The sequence below is a fragment of the Bubalus bubalis genome, chromosome 2 (assembly GCF_019923935.1).
Source record: "Bubalus bubalis isolate 160015118507 breed Murrah chromosome 2, NDDB_SH_1, whole genome shotgun sequence".
Classification (NCBI taxonomy): Eukaryota; Metazoa; Chordata; class Mammalia; order Artiodactyla; family Bovidae; genus Bubalus; species Bubalus bubalis.
The window spans coordinates 81127331-81144011 of record NC_059158.1 but is presented as its reverse complement, the minus strand read 5'-3'; the positions used below and the strand labels follow the sequence as shown (position 1 = coordinate 81144011).

The following is a 16681-nucleotide window of genomic DNA, read 5'->3' as shown; positions in this document are numbered from 1 at the left end:
ACTTACTAACTTTATTCTTTCAGCCTGACAGTTAGCAGCAAGTATGAGAAACTCAAATTGCTATGGTTCCAGGCAGGTTTGGTATGAAACATCAGTGAGTGATGGGAACAGTAACCAACTGAAAAGTATATGTCCCAACTAAGACAGGTGGCCACTACTTTGTCCAGCAAGCCACTGCCATGCTGGAATGTGAATCCAGTGTTGCCAGATCTTCAAAATTTCAAACATAAGCAGGAATCTTGATTTTTTTGTAGGTGTTAACTAGCTCAACACCTTAAAATCATTGAGTGGGTCAAATAAATGGGTCTCTGGATCACAGCGTGTCATATGCGCCTCTAGGCAGAGATGTGATTCTGTAGTAATGATCAAAGTGCCCTTCAATAAGGATCTTGTCACTGATCAAGTTCCCATGTCCTTTGCTTTTTCACTGTTTGATCAGTACTTCCTATTTCTCAGTGTGTCAAAAGGAACCCATAGAATATCCCCATTATATGTCGATAGATAGAAAGATCTGCCATAGTTGCAAACAGTTTTTACACAAAGAAATGTTATTTGTACCTGTGCATTCCTTTCTCTCTGTGGTCTTCAATGACAGTTTTAATTCTCTCCATGCATGCTAAGTCGCTTCAGTCGTGTCTGACTCTTTTCAACCCAATGGACTGCAGCCTGCCAGGCTCCTCTCTCCATGGCGTTGTTCTCCAGGCCAGAATACTGGAGTGGGTTGGCGTGCCCCACTCCAGGGGATCTTGCTGACCCAGGGATTGAACCCGAGGTTCTTATATCTCCTGAACTGAGTAGGCGGGTTTCTTACCACTAGCACCACCTGGGAAACCTAGGTGATGACAATAAAAAATAATATTTTTATTATTTCCTCCAGCCTAATGTTATTAATAACCTTAAATAAAACTTGATTATGCACAACTTCTTATTATAGAATTATGATTCTCTGAACTTAAAGGAAAGAATATGGATTATTTATTTTCTATACTCCCTCTTGAGAAAGTAAAGTACACATTTGTTCATTGTTCTAACCCCAGGTCCTAGGACATTCTCAGGCAAATAGAAGGTTGAATGAAATTAATTTGTTAATGGAAGTTTTATTTTGTTTTATTCATTCATTCATTAAGTAAACTTTTCCTTAGCATAAACTATGCATCAAGCATGTTAATAAATATCATGTGATAAATGACTAGAGCTGGAAGCGCATTCTGCTTAGGAAAATATTACACTGGTCTTTAATTTAATGAGGTATAATTTAAATTTGTTCAGGTACCTTTTAAAATGCCTTTTTCAGATATTCAGTTACACCTTTATTGAAGTATAATTGAAAAAATTATAAGATATTTAAAGCATACACAGTGATAATTGGTATACTTATACACTGTGAAAGGATTCCTCCCATCTAGTTAATTAACACACCTAATGGAATATTAGGTGTAAATATTAGGTTTACCCAAAAATATTTGGGTAAACTCCAGGAGTTGGTAATGGACAGGGTGGCCTGGCATGCTGTGATTCATGGGGTCGCAAGGAGTTGGACACGACTGAGTGACTGAACTGAACTGAACTGAATGGAATATAATCTACATTTTAAAGTACAAACCTAGATTTTGGCTTCAATTCTCTGTAGGACTTTTGAGAGGTTATCAATTTTTTGTCTTAATTCTCCTTCCCAGAGAAGTATAATAAGATCAAGTCATGTTTTATATACATATATATGTGTGCATGTGTGTGTGTGTGTGTGTGTGTATACATATATATATATATATACAACTTCCCTGGTGGCTCAGTTGGTAAAGAATCTGCTTGCAATGCAGGAGACCAGCTGCAATGCAAGAGATCAGAGTTTGAACCCTGGGCCAGGAAGATCCGCTGGAGAAGGAAATGGCAACCCACTCCAGTACTCTGGCCTGGAAAATTCCATGGAGAGAGGAGCCTTTCAGGCTACAGTCCAAGGGGACACAAGAGTTTAACGTGACTTAGCAACTAAACCACCTATGCAAATATATGACTGCCACTTTATCAACTTTGACCCTATATACCAAATAGACTTGTGGGGAAAAAGCCAAACACTGCAAGTATACTAGCAAGAAAAAAAAAATCACAAGTCAAGATCTCATGAATTAACTTTAATATAAATTTATTCTTGGTTTAAAGGTTTAGAACTTAATCACTTAAAACTATTTAACTCCATGTTTAAAAAGAAAAACTTTAGTGCTTCTATTTGATTAATAATAATAATTCATCTTTGCTCACTTGACTATCCTTTAGTAAGACAAAATTTTTGTTAATACAATCCCATATCAAAAACAGTACTTGCTAGTCATGTAAATTATCAAAAGTAAAGTGAAATCCCAACTTCAAAGGTATTCAAATAGATGTGTTCTTAGAGAGTCATCTGTCTACATTCTATTTTTTGATGGTAAGATTTTTAGCAGTACGCCAAATGCTTCATATCAATCAATCAATCATATATTTGTGTCAGATCCCATCCCATAGTAACAGCAGGGATGGATCACCAAAGTTAGTAGCAGTTTCAACCATCCACTTCAGTCAGGATCACCTATGCTAACTTAACTGGAGAAGGCAATGGCATAACTAAAATCAAAAGTAGCCTGATGTGTGATGATGGAGATATGCTAGCATAATATGGCCTCTTTATATTGGTTTTATGTAATGGTTATCCTCTTAAATTAGACTCTAGATCTGCCACCAAATCAGAAGGTCAACTTGAACACAGGAATGTCTTTCTGTAACATGAAAAATCTGGCTTATAAACAACAATATTAATATATTTCTTTTTCATCAAGGATTTTCATTTTCTTTTTGAGAGTCATCCTTGTCATACAGGGTATGAGTTGCCTCGTTAACATTTGTTGCTTTCTAAGGGTGGTAAACAGAATACTGGCTCCTGAAGATACCTGTATCTTAATCCTCAGAATTTGTGGATATGTAAGTTATGTGACAAAGAAGAATTAAGGTTGAAGATGGAATTACAGCTGCTAAGTAGCTGACCTTTTGACAGGGAGATAATCCTGGATTCTGTGGATTAGTTCAATGTAATCACAAGGGTCCATAAAAGTGAAAGGGGGATCAGAAGAGAAAATCAGCCAGATGGCAGAGTGAGAAAAAGTTTAACTAGAAGAAGGAGGCCATAGGCCAGTGAAAGTGGGCAGCCTCTAGAACTGCTGGAGGCAAGAGAATGGATCCTCCCCTAGAGCCTGGAGAAAGGAATGACACCTGCTAACACCCAGCAAGACCCATTCAGTGTTTCTGACCTAAAGAACTGTAAGATACTAAGTTTGTGATCATTTGTTACAACAGTCAAGCAAAGCAATATATGGAGGGAACAATTTTTTTTCAGAAGTCTCTTTCACTGAAATTGCACTGATAAAATAAAAGTTAAAATTTTCAGAATTTTCTTAAGGCATTGTCTATTCATTCATTCATTTTCAGGAGGTAATCCGTAGCAGCCAGGTCAACATTTCAAGATGCAGCCAGAAAATGGAAAGAAATGAACCAGAAATTTCCGAAGCACACAAAATTGATGTTCTTGGAACAGAAATGGTAACTACTGAGAAAAAACACTTTCCACACAGTTTCCAGAACTGTGTGGACATTCTGATCTTGTTATAAACAATTGCTTTTATAGTCCTTTATGTATTTAATACCAATACACATCAGTGTCTCTTTCCTGACTTTGAAGTCTTTGAAATATAAAATGAGCACCCTGAAAATATAAGGGTACTTTAGATATCCATTCATATATGTTCTGTTACAGCATGAGCTCATGCATTAAAATAAATGATCAGTGTTTAATTTGCATCTCTCTATGTGTACTGAAGTCTTGGATGAAAATCACTCTGCAATGTAGAATACATGTACAATCCTGAAATAACCTGATTTCTTAAAAACAATTATTTATTTAAAATTATCTTTAAACATAGGTCTCTCATCTTGAAAAGCACACTGAGGAAATAAACCAAGCTTCTAAGCTCCATCAATATGTTCAAGAAACAGGTAAGAATCTGATATTATTTGATTTGAATATACCTTTTTACTGTTGATGCTTCTGTGTTTGAATAGAGAACTTCTAAAGTACAAGCCTTCCCACTAAATAAAGGTAGTAACTATTACTCATAATTCTAATGGAGATAGGGCAGTATTTCTATATATAATTAGGTTCTGTCTATGCTAAGAGCTGCAATAAGCTTCTAAAATAGTTCATTGCCCTTCAACCTTATGATGTATCCAAAAAGCCTAGAAGGTGATACACCAGTCACCTCTGAATTGTTTTTGCCTTAGGGATCTAGAATAAACTTGATGTTTATCAAGCTCCTTGGGAACAGAAAAGTTATCTAGATTGTATTACTGTTAATGATAGATTCAAGCATGTTTAAGTGTAATTCTCCAATCTACAGATATGAGATTAGATTCCAGGCAAACTTGTGCAGATCTGCATAAAATGGGTACAGAGTGTCTTGCCTGTAAAAGGGGAATGAGTTTTGCTGTTCCTAAGTGCTAGAAGGGAAGATTTAAGCCAACTGTGACCCAAATGTTACTTAACTATATCTGAATTTGGTTTTATTGTCGTTTTGCTTAAGGAAGTAGATCCTTTTCTGTTCTTCTGCTGTTCTTTTCTTGTTTTATAACTTTTATTATTATTTAAGCACAATAGTAAATCATGCTTGTAGAAAATTTGGAAAATGTATGCAATTAAAATAAATAACAGCTTCATAACTTATGACTTTCCATCCAGTAACCACCATTATTTTTCTTCCTATATTTCTTGACAATTACTAACTTACCTAATGAAGTAGTGCCATATGTATACATTTATATCCTGAATACTTTTACTTAACTTACATTATAAGAAGTTTTCCATAGTATTATAATGACTTCCCAAACATCATGTTTATTAGTTACATAATATCCATGGTGTTCTTTTCTGTTTATAGTCATAGATACACCTGAAGTTGAAGAGATTCCAAAGGTTTCGACTAAGTTTTTAAAAGAACAATTTGAAAAGTCTGTCCAGGAAAAGGTCCTTCATTCTGACAAAGAATTGACCCCAGCCAAGCAGATTAAGGTAAGATAATGTCTCTGCACAGAGACATGTTAAGTATAAAACCACATGTAAACACATAACATTTTCAAATTATTGAATGAACAGGTTTTCCAATAGCAAAAAAATATCCTGAACCAGTACTTATTCTGTTCCAGATGAAGAATATTATTCTACATGAGAAAAGCAGTAGAGAGAATTAAAACTTTTCTCACTAAAGCAAATTAGGGGAGAAAAAATTATGTATGTACTTAAGTTTAATAATTAACATTAGATAAAGTAATAAAGCCAGTTTTTAAATGTCATCTACTTACTCTGTTGTGTTTAAAATTCCAAGGAAAACAAAACAACCCTCAAAAGTACTTTAAGATTTTAATTGTTTCCCTCTAGATTACTCTGCATAGCACATTAAGTAAAGAAGGAAAGACAGTCAAGATTATGGGTAAATGTTAAAATACTGAGTTCCTGATGTATTGAATAGGGAATATAATTCTAAAAAGTGCAAATGGATTATAGGAAAGATAGTAACATATACTGAATTTTGCTTTGAAGTAGGTCTCTAAATGGAGTCTATCACCTCTTGTTCCCAATGGAGATATCGTAGCATGGGCAGGTGAAAGGCAGTGCCCAGAAAGTCTCCATCACTATACTCTTTATAAGATTTGATTTTCTCTCCCTTAAAGATGGAAAGTGAATCTGAAGAGACTTTAAAGCCATCATCAATTGTGGGTACCTCTTCTACTTCTTACACTTCAACCAGCCAGAGGAAGGAAACATCAACCACCAAATACAGTGACCACAGTGCCACTTCCTCAACTCTGGCACAAATTAATGCCACTCCTTCGGAAAAGACAGAAGAATTTCCTCCTCCCCCACCTGACATGCTTCAACCTCCAGTAGATGTGACAGCATTTTCCCAGTCCCCTGAACTCCCCAACCCTCCTAGAAAACCACCAGTCCCCAAAGAATTATACTCCAAACAAAGAAATTTGTATGAATTAAACCGTTTATATAAACACATCCATCCCGAGTTAAGGAAAAACTTAGAAAAAGATTATATCAGTGAGGTTTCTGAGATTGTTTCTCGTCAAATGAATGCGGGGAGCTCAGTTTCAGCAGATGTGCAACAAGCCCGGTATGTTTTTGAAAATACGAATGACAGTTTTCAAAAAGGTCTGAACTCGGAAAGAGAACACGTGGAGTGGGATGAAATTCTGAAGGGGGAGGTGCAGTCCATGAGATGGATCTTCGAGAATCAGCCATTAGATTCCATTAACAATGGCTCTCCAGATGAAGACAGCATCCCCAAGGGCATTGCTGATCAAGAAATCATCGCTGGTGGTGACGTGAAATATACCACATGGATGTTTGAAACCCAACCCATTGATACTCTGGGGGATCATTCTTCTGGCACTGAGGAACATGCTGAGAAAATTCCTGAGCTTGCCAGAGGAGATGTCCACACAGCCCGGTGGATGTTTGAAACAAAGCCATTAGACTCAATGAATAAACTGCATCAAACTCAAGAAGAATCAATAGCAACTGCCATAAAGGACATAACTGGGGGGGATGTCAAGACTGTGAGATACATGTTTGAAACTCAACATCTGGATCAACTTGGACAACTTCACTCAGTAGATGAGATGCACCTACTGCAACTCAGATCTGAGCTCAAAGAAATTAAGGGGAATGTTAAGAGAAGTATAAAATGTTTTGAAACGCAGCCATTATATGTTATTAGAGATGGCTCAGGTCAAATGCTAGAAATTAAAACTGTTCACAGAGAAGATGTTGAAAAGGGGGATGTGAGAACAGCACGTTGGATGTTTGAAACACAGCCCCTAGACACAATTAACAAAGATATAACAGAAATTAAAGTCGTCAGAGGAATATCCATGGAAGAAAATGTCAAAGGTGGGGTGAGTAGGGCCAAGTGGTTGTTTGAAACTCAACCTTTGGAGAAAATCAAAGAAGAGACAGAAGAGGTCATCATTGAAAAGGAAACAGTAATAGGTACAGATGTCTCTAAAAAGTGTTGGATGTTTGAAACACAGCCATTAGATATTCTGAAAGAAGTTCCTGATGCAGACCATCTAAAGTCTGAAGAGATAATAGGGGGTGATGTACAAACTACTAAGCAACTATTTGAAACACTTCCAATAGAGGCTTTAAAAGATAGCCCTGATGTAGGAAAACTTCAAAAAATTACTGCTTCTGAAGAAGAAAAGGGGGATGTCAGGCACCAAAAATGGATTTTCGAAACCCAACCTCTAGAAGAGATTAGAGAAGATAAAAAAGAGTACATACGAACAGTGAAACTTGAAGAAGTTGACAGAGGAGATGTAAGGAATTATACACATATCTTTGAATCAAACAACTTGATTAAATTTGATGCATCACATAAAATAGAGGTGGAAGGAGTCACAAGAGGTGCTGTAGAGTTAAATAAAGCACTCTTTGAAACAACACCACTATATGCCATTCAAGATCACCTTGGAAAATACCATCAAGTAAAGACAGTCCAGCAAGAAGAAATCCTAAGAGGTGATGTAAGAAGCTGTAGGTGGCTTTTTGAAACAAGGCCCATTGATCAGTTTGATGAAAGCATTCATAAATATCAGATAATTAGAGGAATATCTGCTCAAGAAATACAGACTGGGAATGTAAAATCTGCTAAGTGGCTATTTGAAACCCAACCACTTGATTCGATTAAACATTTTAGCAATATGGAAGAAGTAGAAAGGAAAACTGAACAAGTCACTGATGTTGTTAAAGGGGATGTCAAAACCTGTAGATGGCTTTTTGAAACCCAGCCAATGGAATCTCTTTATGAAAAAGTTTCACTAATGACTGGCAGTAAAGAAATTCATAAGGGAGATGTCAAAGCCTGTACCTGGCTCTTTGAAACTCAGCCACTTGATACCATAAAAGATGACTCTGAAGCAACAGTCAAATTGCAAACTGTGAAACAAGAGGAAATCCATGGTGGGGATGTTCGTACAACATGTTTCCTTTTTGAGACAGAAAATTTGGACAGCATACAAGGAGAAGAAGGAAAGGAGATCAAAGCCATAGAAATGGATATCCAAGCTGGGGATGTCTCCAGCATGCGGCATAAATTTGAAAGTCAGTCCTTAGATTCTATAAGTTCCGGTTCAGAGGAGGTTTTGAGAAAGATCAAAACCCTAAAGGCTGAAGATATTCAGAAAGGCAATGTTTTAAATTGTAGGTGGCTCTTTGAAAACCAACCAATTGATATGATAAAAGAAAGTCAAGAAGGTGATGAATTAGTTAAGACAGTGACAGACATACAAGGTGGAAATGTAAGAAAGGGATGCTTTATTTTTGAGACTTTTTCTTTAGATGAGATTAAAGAAGAATCGGACTATATTAGCACCAAGAAAACAATTACTGAAGAAGTAATAAAGGGCGACGTAAAAAGCTACAGAATGCTCTTTGAAACCCAGCCACTCTATGCAATTCAAGATCGAGAAGGGTTTTATCATGAAGTGACTACAGTTAAAAAGGAAGAGGTAATTCATGGCGATGTACGAGGGACAAGGTGGCTTTTTGAAACAAAACCATTAGACTCAATTAATGAATCTGAGACTGTGTATGTGATTAAATCTGTCACACAAGAAGACATTCAGAAGGGGGATGTTAGTTCTGTTAGATACAGATTTGAAACCCAGCCACTGGATCAGATTGCAAAGGAGTCACGTGATATTGTGCCCACTGTGGACTGTATTCAAGGTGGGGATGTAAGGAAAAGTAAACAATTCTTTGAGTCTGAAAATTTGGATAAGAATACTTATGTAAGAACAGTAAGTGTCAATGAAATACAGAAGGGCAATGTTAAAACATCCACCTGGCTATTTGAGACCCATACTCTAGATGAACTGAGAGGAGAAGGGTCAGAGTATGAAAATATCAAAACAGTCACCCAGGAAGATGTGCAGAAAGGTGATGTGAAGCAGGCAGTATGGCTCTTTGAAAACCAAACTTTGGATTCTATTAAGGAAGCAGATGAAAGCATCACAAAAATCACCAAGGAAGAAATCCCTCCTGCTGATGTCAAGACAACTACATGGCTCTTTGAAACCACACCCCTTCACAGATTTACTGAAAATAGGGTAGAAAAGGTGGAAATTATTGGCAAGAGCATTAAAGAAACCCTAGGAGAACTGTACTCTCAAAAAGTTATCGAGGCTCCTGGAATCATCATCGAAGCTGATGAGGTTGGGGATGTTCGAATGGCAAAATACAAGCTAATGAATCAAGCATCACCTGAGATACAGAAAGAAGAAATTATCAAGGTTGACCTCAGAAATATAATGGTGAACCTTCTTTCCAAAAGAGACTGTAAGAAAAGAGAGATTTTGGTCAGTGAAGAAGAGAAGGGACATGTTAATCTGACCAAAACTCAGTTATTAAACAGATCAACAGAATTTCATGCTGAAAAAGAAGAGATAGTGAGTGGTGATGTCCAACAAGCAATAAAAAACCTGTTCTCTGAGGAAAGATCTGTAAAGAAAGGTATTTTGATTCAGGAAGATGAAAGAGGCGATATTAACATGACTATCTATTGTCTTCTTCATGAAAATGCTGGTGATACAATGAAGCGTGAAGAAATAGTAGGGGGTGATGTAAAACGTACGATTCATAATTTGCTATCTTCCATATCAAACAATAAAATATCTGAAAGGGCTAAAATTGATGCCTCTGAGAGAGGAAATGTTCAGTTTTTTACAACATGCATAGAAACTGGAGCTTTGGATTATCTCAGACAACTCCAGACAGGCTCAAATGAAATACTAACAGGTAGGAAACAAGAAAAAGAGGAAGAAATCATTGGTGGTGATGTAGAAGGCACAAAACTGTTATTAAAGAAAAGGCAATCTCAGGTTGAACGTACTGTTAATGAAACTGACATCATCCCAGGAGATGTGCATAATACAGTTAAGGTTTTTCTGACAGAGCCTCAGAATACATCTTGTAAGTTACCCAAAGAAGAAATTATTAAAGGTGATGTGAAGTCAACCCTAAACTCCCTCAGCCAGGCCGTAAGTCAGAAAACAGTGGCTAAAACAGAAGAAATTATAAAAGGTGACATGCTGACCACCCTCAAGTCACTTAAGGAATCAAGTCAAAAATGGAAAGATTCTAAACAGCCTGATGTCGTCCCTGGGGATATTGAGAAAGCTATTGAATGCCTTGAAAAGACTGCACATACAAGGACGGAAATACTGAAAAAGGAGCTTATCCTAGATGACCTCGAGGCATCATTAAGGAATCTAAAAGAAACACAAAGAGCTTTCAAAGAGGTAAATAAAAGTGCAGTCAAAGATGAAGTGCAGACTGTGATGGCAGGATCCAAAGAAGAGCAGAAAACAGGGACTCATCAGGTGGCTGTCCAGAGGGACAAAAAAAGCATTCTGCAGCCAAGACCAGGACCCTTTGAGCCAGCAGCCAGGTGGCAGGAGGGAGCAGACATTCTCAATCAAACTATAAACAAATCTTGTCATGGAGATTTAATGAAAGAAAGAACTGAGGTTAATCTTCCAAAAGCCCCCAAAGGCCCTGTAAAGATTGTCATAGATCGTGAACAAAACAATGATGCTCTTGAGAAAAACCTTAGAAAACTATCTAATTCACACCAAGTGGGTATCTGGACTGATAACACGACAGAGCAACATCTAAGGGATGAACATGTAAGCGGACAGTTGACTTCAACCCTGTCAGTTAGGGAACATCGAAAAACCAAGGAAGCAGAGACAGAGAGAGAACAGAAGAAGGAGGCTGTGTTTTTGCAATCTATTGATAAAACAATTGGAAAGCAACAGACTGAAACTTGCCAACTGAGGAATGACTACCAGAAGATTGAGGCTTTCCCTGTCAAGAGTCCTAAAAATACCAAAAACACTAAAACATCAACAGATACACAAAGCTCTAGGCCTGGTTTAACCCAGGGTCCAGTCTACAGGATGGTTGGAGAAACACGTGAGGTTTCAGAGGACTTTCAGAAGCAGACTCTGTTAAAACAAGAAAAGCAATATTCTAATAAAGATATAATGAAAAAGAATGTGACCCCTCAACCAGGGTGGCAGACTTTGCCTGTGAATCAAAACATGTCAAATGTAACAGAAGTGAAAGTCTCCCAAAAAAGCCACAATCAACTTAAGGCAACTGACAAAAAGCAGACTGATATTCATCTGAAGAGCCAGGACTTTCTAATGAAGACAAATACCTCCAAAGACTTAAAAATGGCAATGGAAATGTCCTTTAATCCAATCAAATTTAACCCTGAAAATAATGCAAAGGAAAATGAGTTCCCTCTTCCACCTCCATCTCCACCTCCTCCTCTACCTTCCAATGCATCATCTGAAATTGAATTTCCTCTTCCTCCTCCACCTCCTTTAATGATGTTGCCTGAAAAAAATGTGTTTCCTCCTTCACTGTCCACTGAGAAGATACAGGCTGAATTTGAAAATTTTCCAGGCCTCCCTCTTCCTCCACCACCAGAAGATGAGAAATTTGAAAGAGAATGTCTATCCACGTTTCCACCACCGCCCCCTCCTCCTCCAGCTCCAGCTCTAAAACCAGCACATCTCCTTTCCTCTTCTGTTCAAGAAAAGCATAATGGAACATTCATACAATACTCCCAAGAAGAAGCCTCAAGCTCTCAGGCTAAAATCACAACAGGAAAATCTGGAGGACGTTTGCCACCTCCCACACTCCCCAAACCCAAGTTTCCGAAGCAGATAGAAGATATAAAGAATCATAGTTCCCCAAAAGTTGATTTGGAAAATTCTCTGCCAGATACAGAATGTAAAATGACTCCCTCAAAGGATCAGAAAAGAGTAATAACAGCAACTAGCAGTGAACACATAGAGACAATGCAGAATGTATCTAGCAAAAGTCTTGATAAAAGAAAGCAACTATCTATGGACTCTACAAGGTCTTTCTCACAGGCAGTTCCAGAAAGTTCACCACCCAAGAAAAAACCTATAGCACCTCTCATAAAATCTCATTCATTTCCAGCAGGTTCAGGGCAGCAAAGTCCAAAACCTTATATGAGAAAATTTAAAACACCTTTAATGATTGCTGAAGAAAAATACAGACAACAAAGAGAAGAGCTTGAAAAACAGAGACAGGGGAGTTCGGGCTACAACATAGTTAGAACAGAGAGCCAAAATCAAAACGTATCAGAGTTGAAAAAGGAAGTGGTGTTACAAAAAACAAAGGAGGAGTTCCCCCTAACTGGAATGGATTCAGAGGTCACAGTGGCCCAAACCAACCCAGTCTCTCAAAGTCTTTCTCAAGATCTAGGGGTCTGTACTGATAACCAGCTTTCCACAACACCGGCAGTGACATTCTCTGCCAAGAGGCTCCAACATGTTCCAGCAACCTTGGAAGGCAAAGATACAATGAAAAAGGAAGTTTTGCAGAGCTCAAAGGGTATGATCCAATCTAAATCAGCTTGTGAAATTAAACAGAGTCAGCAAGAATATAGGATCCAGCAAACACAACAGAAGCATCTGGAGCAGTTGCACTTGCCCAAAAGCCAACCAGTTTCCCCCAGTTTCAAAGTTAAAACCATGAAGGTTCCAATTCTAGGTCATAAGTTAGATGAAACAAACCACAGCTATGAAAGTCATAAAAAGCAATCTGAAGTTGATATTCAAACCATTACCAAACAACAGTACCAGGAAACCGGGAGAACGGAAGCAAGGACTGAAGGTAGTAGCTATATGCAATCAGTGACTGAAAAACATTATCAATTACCTGCGAAGGAGAAGACAGCAACAATACAATTGCCTACAGAAACCACAGGGAAAAGCCATGAAAGTAAGCTCAAAATAGTTCATGAGAAGCAAAGAGAATTTAGAGAATCTGCGAGTGGGAAACTTCTAGGAAGTGAAGAAACAATTCAGGGACCACCAATGATTGGTCCAAAAAAAGAAAGTCTAATAGTTGAAACAAAACAAGAGCACTTGAATAAATCAGCTCAGAAGGTAGTCGAACAAAAGGTTACTGAGGCACATCTTGATTCTCAGACTCAGAATTTTCAGCAAACACATACACAGTCTTTTGAAAGTCAAGTTGAACATAAAAAATTGCCCCAGCCAAATAATAATCTTCAGGAAGAAAAATATCTTGGCGTCAAGGGCATACAACAGAAACAAGTCTTTTCTAATACTAAAGAGTCAAAGCAAGAGATGACACAGAACAAATCTTTATTCTCTTCTGCGAAAGAATCCCAGCAGGATGATGGAAAACGTGCTGTAAATGTATTGGAATTCTTGAGAAAACGTGAAGAACTACAACAGATTCTGTCTAGGGTAAAAGAGTTTGAAGCAGAACCAGATAAAAATGGCCTTAAGACATTTCAGATGCTGTTAAATATTATTCCAGTATGGCTATTAAGTGAAGAAAAAAGAGAATATGGAGTTCGCATTGCTATGGAGAATAACATAGAAAAAATCAAAGAAGAAATAACACACATTAAGACTCAGGCAGAGGATATGCTTGTGTCCTGTGAAAATACAATTCAAACGGCCATGATATCGTCTAAAGCGGGAAAGCAGAGAAATAAAGCTACCAGTCTTAATGAAACATTATCTAAAGTGTCTAATGCTAATGTCAGTTATAATAAAAATACCCAGCAGAAAGAAAATACAATTGTGGAAAAAGCAGAGCACCACCAAGTAGCAACTCATCAAGAAACTACTGCTCATCATCAAGTGAAAACCCATCAGGAAATTAAACTAGATGATGCCAAGCTTCCTCCTCCATCTTTAAAAACACGCCCATCGTCACCAACTTTCATAACGATCGAGTCTACCGCCCGACGAACACAAACCTCTCCCAAGGATGAGCTTTCCCAGTCCCCTAAAAAGGACAGTTTTGCTGAACCATCACCAAGGCCGTCACAACCAACTAGAATCCTCAAAGCAAGTACCTCCCCTTCGCCACCCAAGAGTCGTTCTGAACAACTTGTGAAACTCAAAGACACCACTGCGAAGTTATCCAGAGGGATCATCCCATGCTCATCGATAACCCCGGTTCCCATTGTGGAGAAGAGGTCTGAGATCATCACGTCTCCTGCAACACTTCGCCGTCAAATTAAGATAGAGGCTCGTGGTAGGGACTCTCCACCTACAATCACAATACCTATAACTGTAAATCATGCTGACAGTGGTTCTTTCAAAGAATCCATGGAAGCTCAAGAGGAAGTAAGGAAAGTGGAGAAAAGGTCGACTTACGTTCACAAAGATGGAGTAAATTCCGCTACAGACATAGTGCCAGCAGATACTGAGAGTTTTGACGCAGTGGAAATCATCCGCAAAGTCGAAGGACCTCGCCTATCAGAGCACGCGCAGAGATACGAAGCAGCCAACAGGTCTGTTGAAATGGCTGAAAATTTCATGAGTGACCATGAACATGAAATAAACAGGTGGTTCAGGGGATTTGAGGATGGCCTAAGTTTTGACACACAGTCAAATAGAAGAGCTTATATAAATGGAGAAGCAAATCGTAATATAAAGCAAGAAAGCCGTTCATTTAAGGAGGAATTTGGATTAACATCTTCAGAAAGCACTAGCTTTACGGGTTTTTCTCACAGTCGTCCTAGAGAGCTACAAGAAATGATGCCCGTTAAGCTGCCCAGCATACGCTCTGAAACAAGGTCTCTCAGTGAACATTTCTCAGGTGTGGATGCATTTGAGAGTCAGGTTGTTGGGTCGAAGACGACAGTCTCTTCGTCACATGGCTCAGAAGCTGGCAGATCTCGCTTTGACTTCAAGCACGCCCCACCCACCTATGAGGATGTCATCGCCGGCCACATTTTAGATGTTTCTGATTCACCTAAAGAACTCAGGAGGAATTTTCAACAGACTTGGCAGGAGAGTGAAAGAGTTATTAAAAACTTGGGATATGCAACCTCAGATGCTTCTGCAACTGAGATGGAAACCACCTTCCAAGAGGAATCTGCATTTATGCGTGGTAAATGACCTTGCAAAGAGTGAAGTAAGATTAACCCTTTAAAGGCACAGAACTAAGACGATTTGCAATTAAAAGAGTACATGGAAAGAACTAAACACCATAACGTAAAACTAACAGCTTTCCCTAGTTGTTGCTATCCTTCCCTTTACCATGCTTGCTTTTACTACTTCCTCTTTACAAAAGCATTTAATATGATTCACCAGCCCTGTGTGAGAGTAACACTACTATATAGGTTATTGAGACCTGTGTTTGTCAAGGTAAATAAGGCTTTAGATAAAGCAGCAGGTATAATAAGAATTGCTATTGTGATAGCATTATTATATGGATTTTATATTTATTAATTATTGTATACCATTAGTACATTATGAGTATTTCTTAATAAAATATTATTTTATACACTTGTTAAAGACAATAGGAGATAATATTTCTTGACCTATTATTGATAGATTTTTAACTATCAGACTTAAGTGGTGTTTGAGTTTGCATTCAATACAACCTGGTAATAATCCAAGAAACAATTTACACTCTGCATATGTGCTTTAAGGATTTTCATTGATTGGGATCTCTGACAAAAGTGTAGTATGGAATTAGACCTTTTGTATATTTAATTATTGTTGTTGAGTTGGATGGAATTGGCTCTCTAATGCCACTGCTATTTTTCCCCTTATAATTGATTTTCTTTTGCCTTTCCTAAACCCCAAATTATAGCTCAATTGGCCTCATTCACAGATAAATGTGGACAATAATTTTAAAATATAATTATATTTGGAAGAAGAGAGATTTAAAACACATGAACTTAGTACAGATTTTTTAACATCAGAGAACAGCTCATTTCTTTATATTTTCCTCCTTTTTACAATTAATGAGGCTTCACAATAAAACGATTTGACATAATTAATGTAGCCCATTATTTTAGATAGATTGAAAGAAATAGCAAGCCTAAAAATAAAAACTGCTGAAACTAATAATTCTGCCCTTATCATATTTGCAACATATGTGTCTACTTTATCAGGTTAATATGATTTCTTAATGTACTGGCTTCTGGCATAATTAAGCAAAGCTGTCTAATTTCAAATGCTGAGTTTCTATTAACTAAAGACATAAAAAAATACAAGGAAACTGGTGTTAAATATAGAAGTATGTCTCCTATTAGAAAAAAATAAATAAAGGAGATTTCTTAGTAGCCCAAATTGAGCATCAAAACATTAAAGTGTGTGTATATAATATTTATTTATATAAAGAACAGTGCATATATATGCTCATATATAAAACTACTACAAAAGCTTATTCTTACAGAAGAGTTGTGAGAATCAGAACAATACTCTGGCAAAAGTTGTGTCAGTTTTGAACCACTGTGCAAACACTGGTAATATAACTATGCAAACACTTGGTAATATAACTACTATTACTCATAGGAACTGGCATTCACATGTAACTTTGGTGGAGGTAGGCAAATCATAAGAGGCATAAGAATCCCCAAAGCCCTGAAATCTTAAGCTATTTAGACTGAGGACAAATAGCCCTGAATAGTTCAGTGTATTTAGGAGTCTCGTCTTATTGTTAAGAATTAGTGTCACAGAGTCAACACTAAGTCATCAAGAAAATACCTAA

The 16681-nt window shown here is 37.5% G+C and overlaps 1 protein-coding gene across 1 annotated transcript in view; it reads left to right on the top strand.

The window, feature by feature from the left end:
* The window catches only part of XIRP2 (xin actin binding repeat containing 2), a 73795-nt gene that overhangs the window by 51767 nt on the left and 5347 nt on the right, over positions 1-16681 (top strand). Inside the window, exons 4-7 of the mRNA XM_025275631.3 lie at positions 3457-3567; positions 3948-4020; positions 4959-5089; positions 5749-15070. Coding sequence (XP_025131416.3) covers positions 3457-3567; positions 3948-4020; positions 4959-5089; positions 5749-15070 — 9637 coding nt within the window. The remainder of the gene's footprint in view (positions 1-3456; positions 3568-3947; positions 4021-4958; positions 5090-5748; positions 15071-16681) is intronic.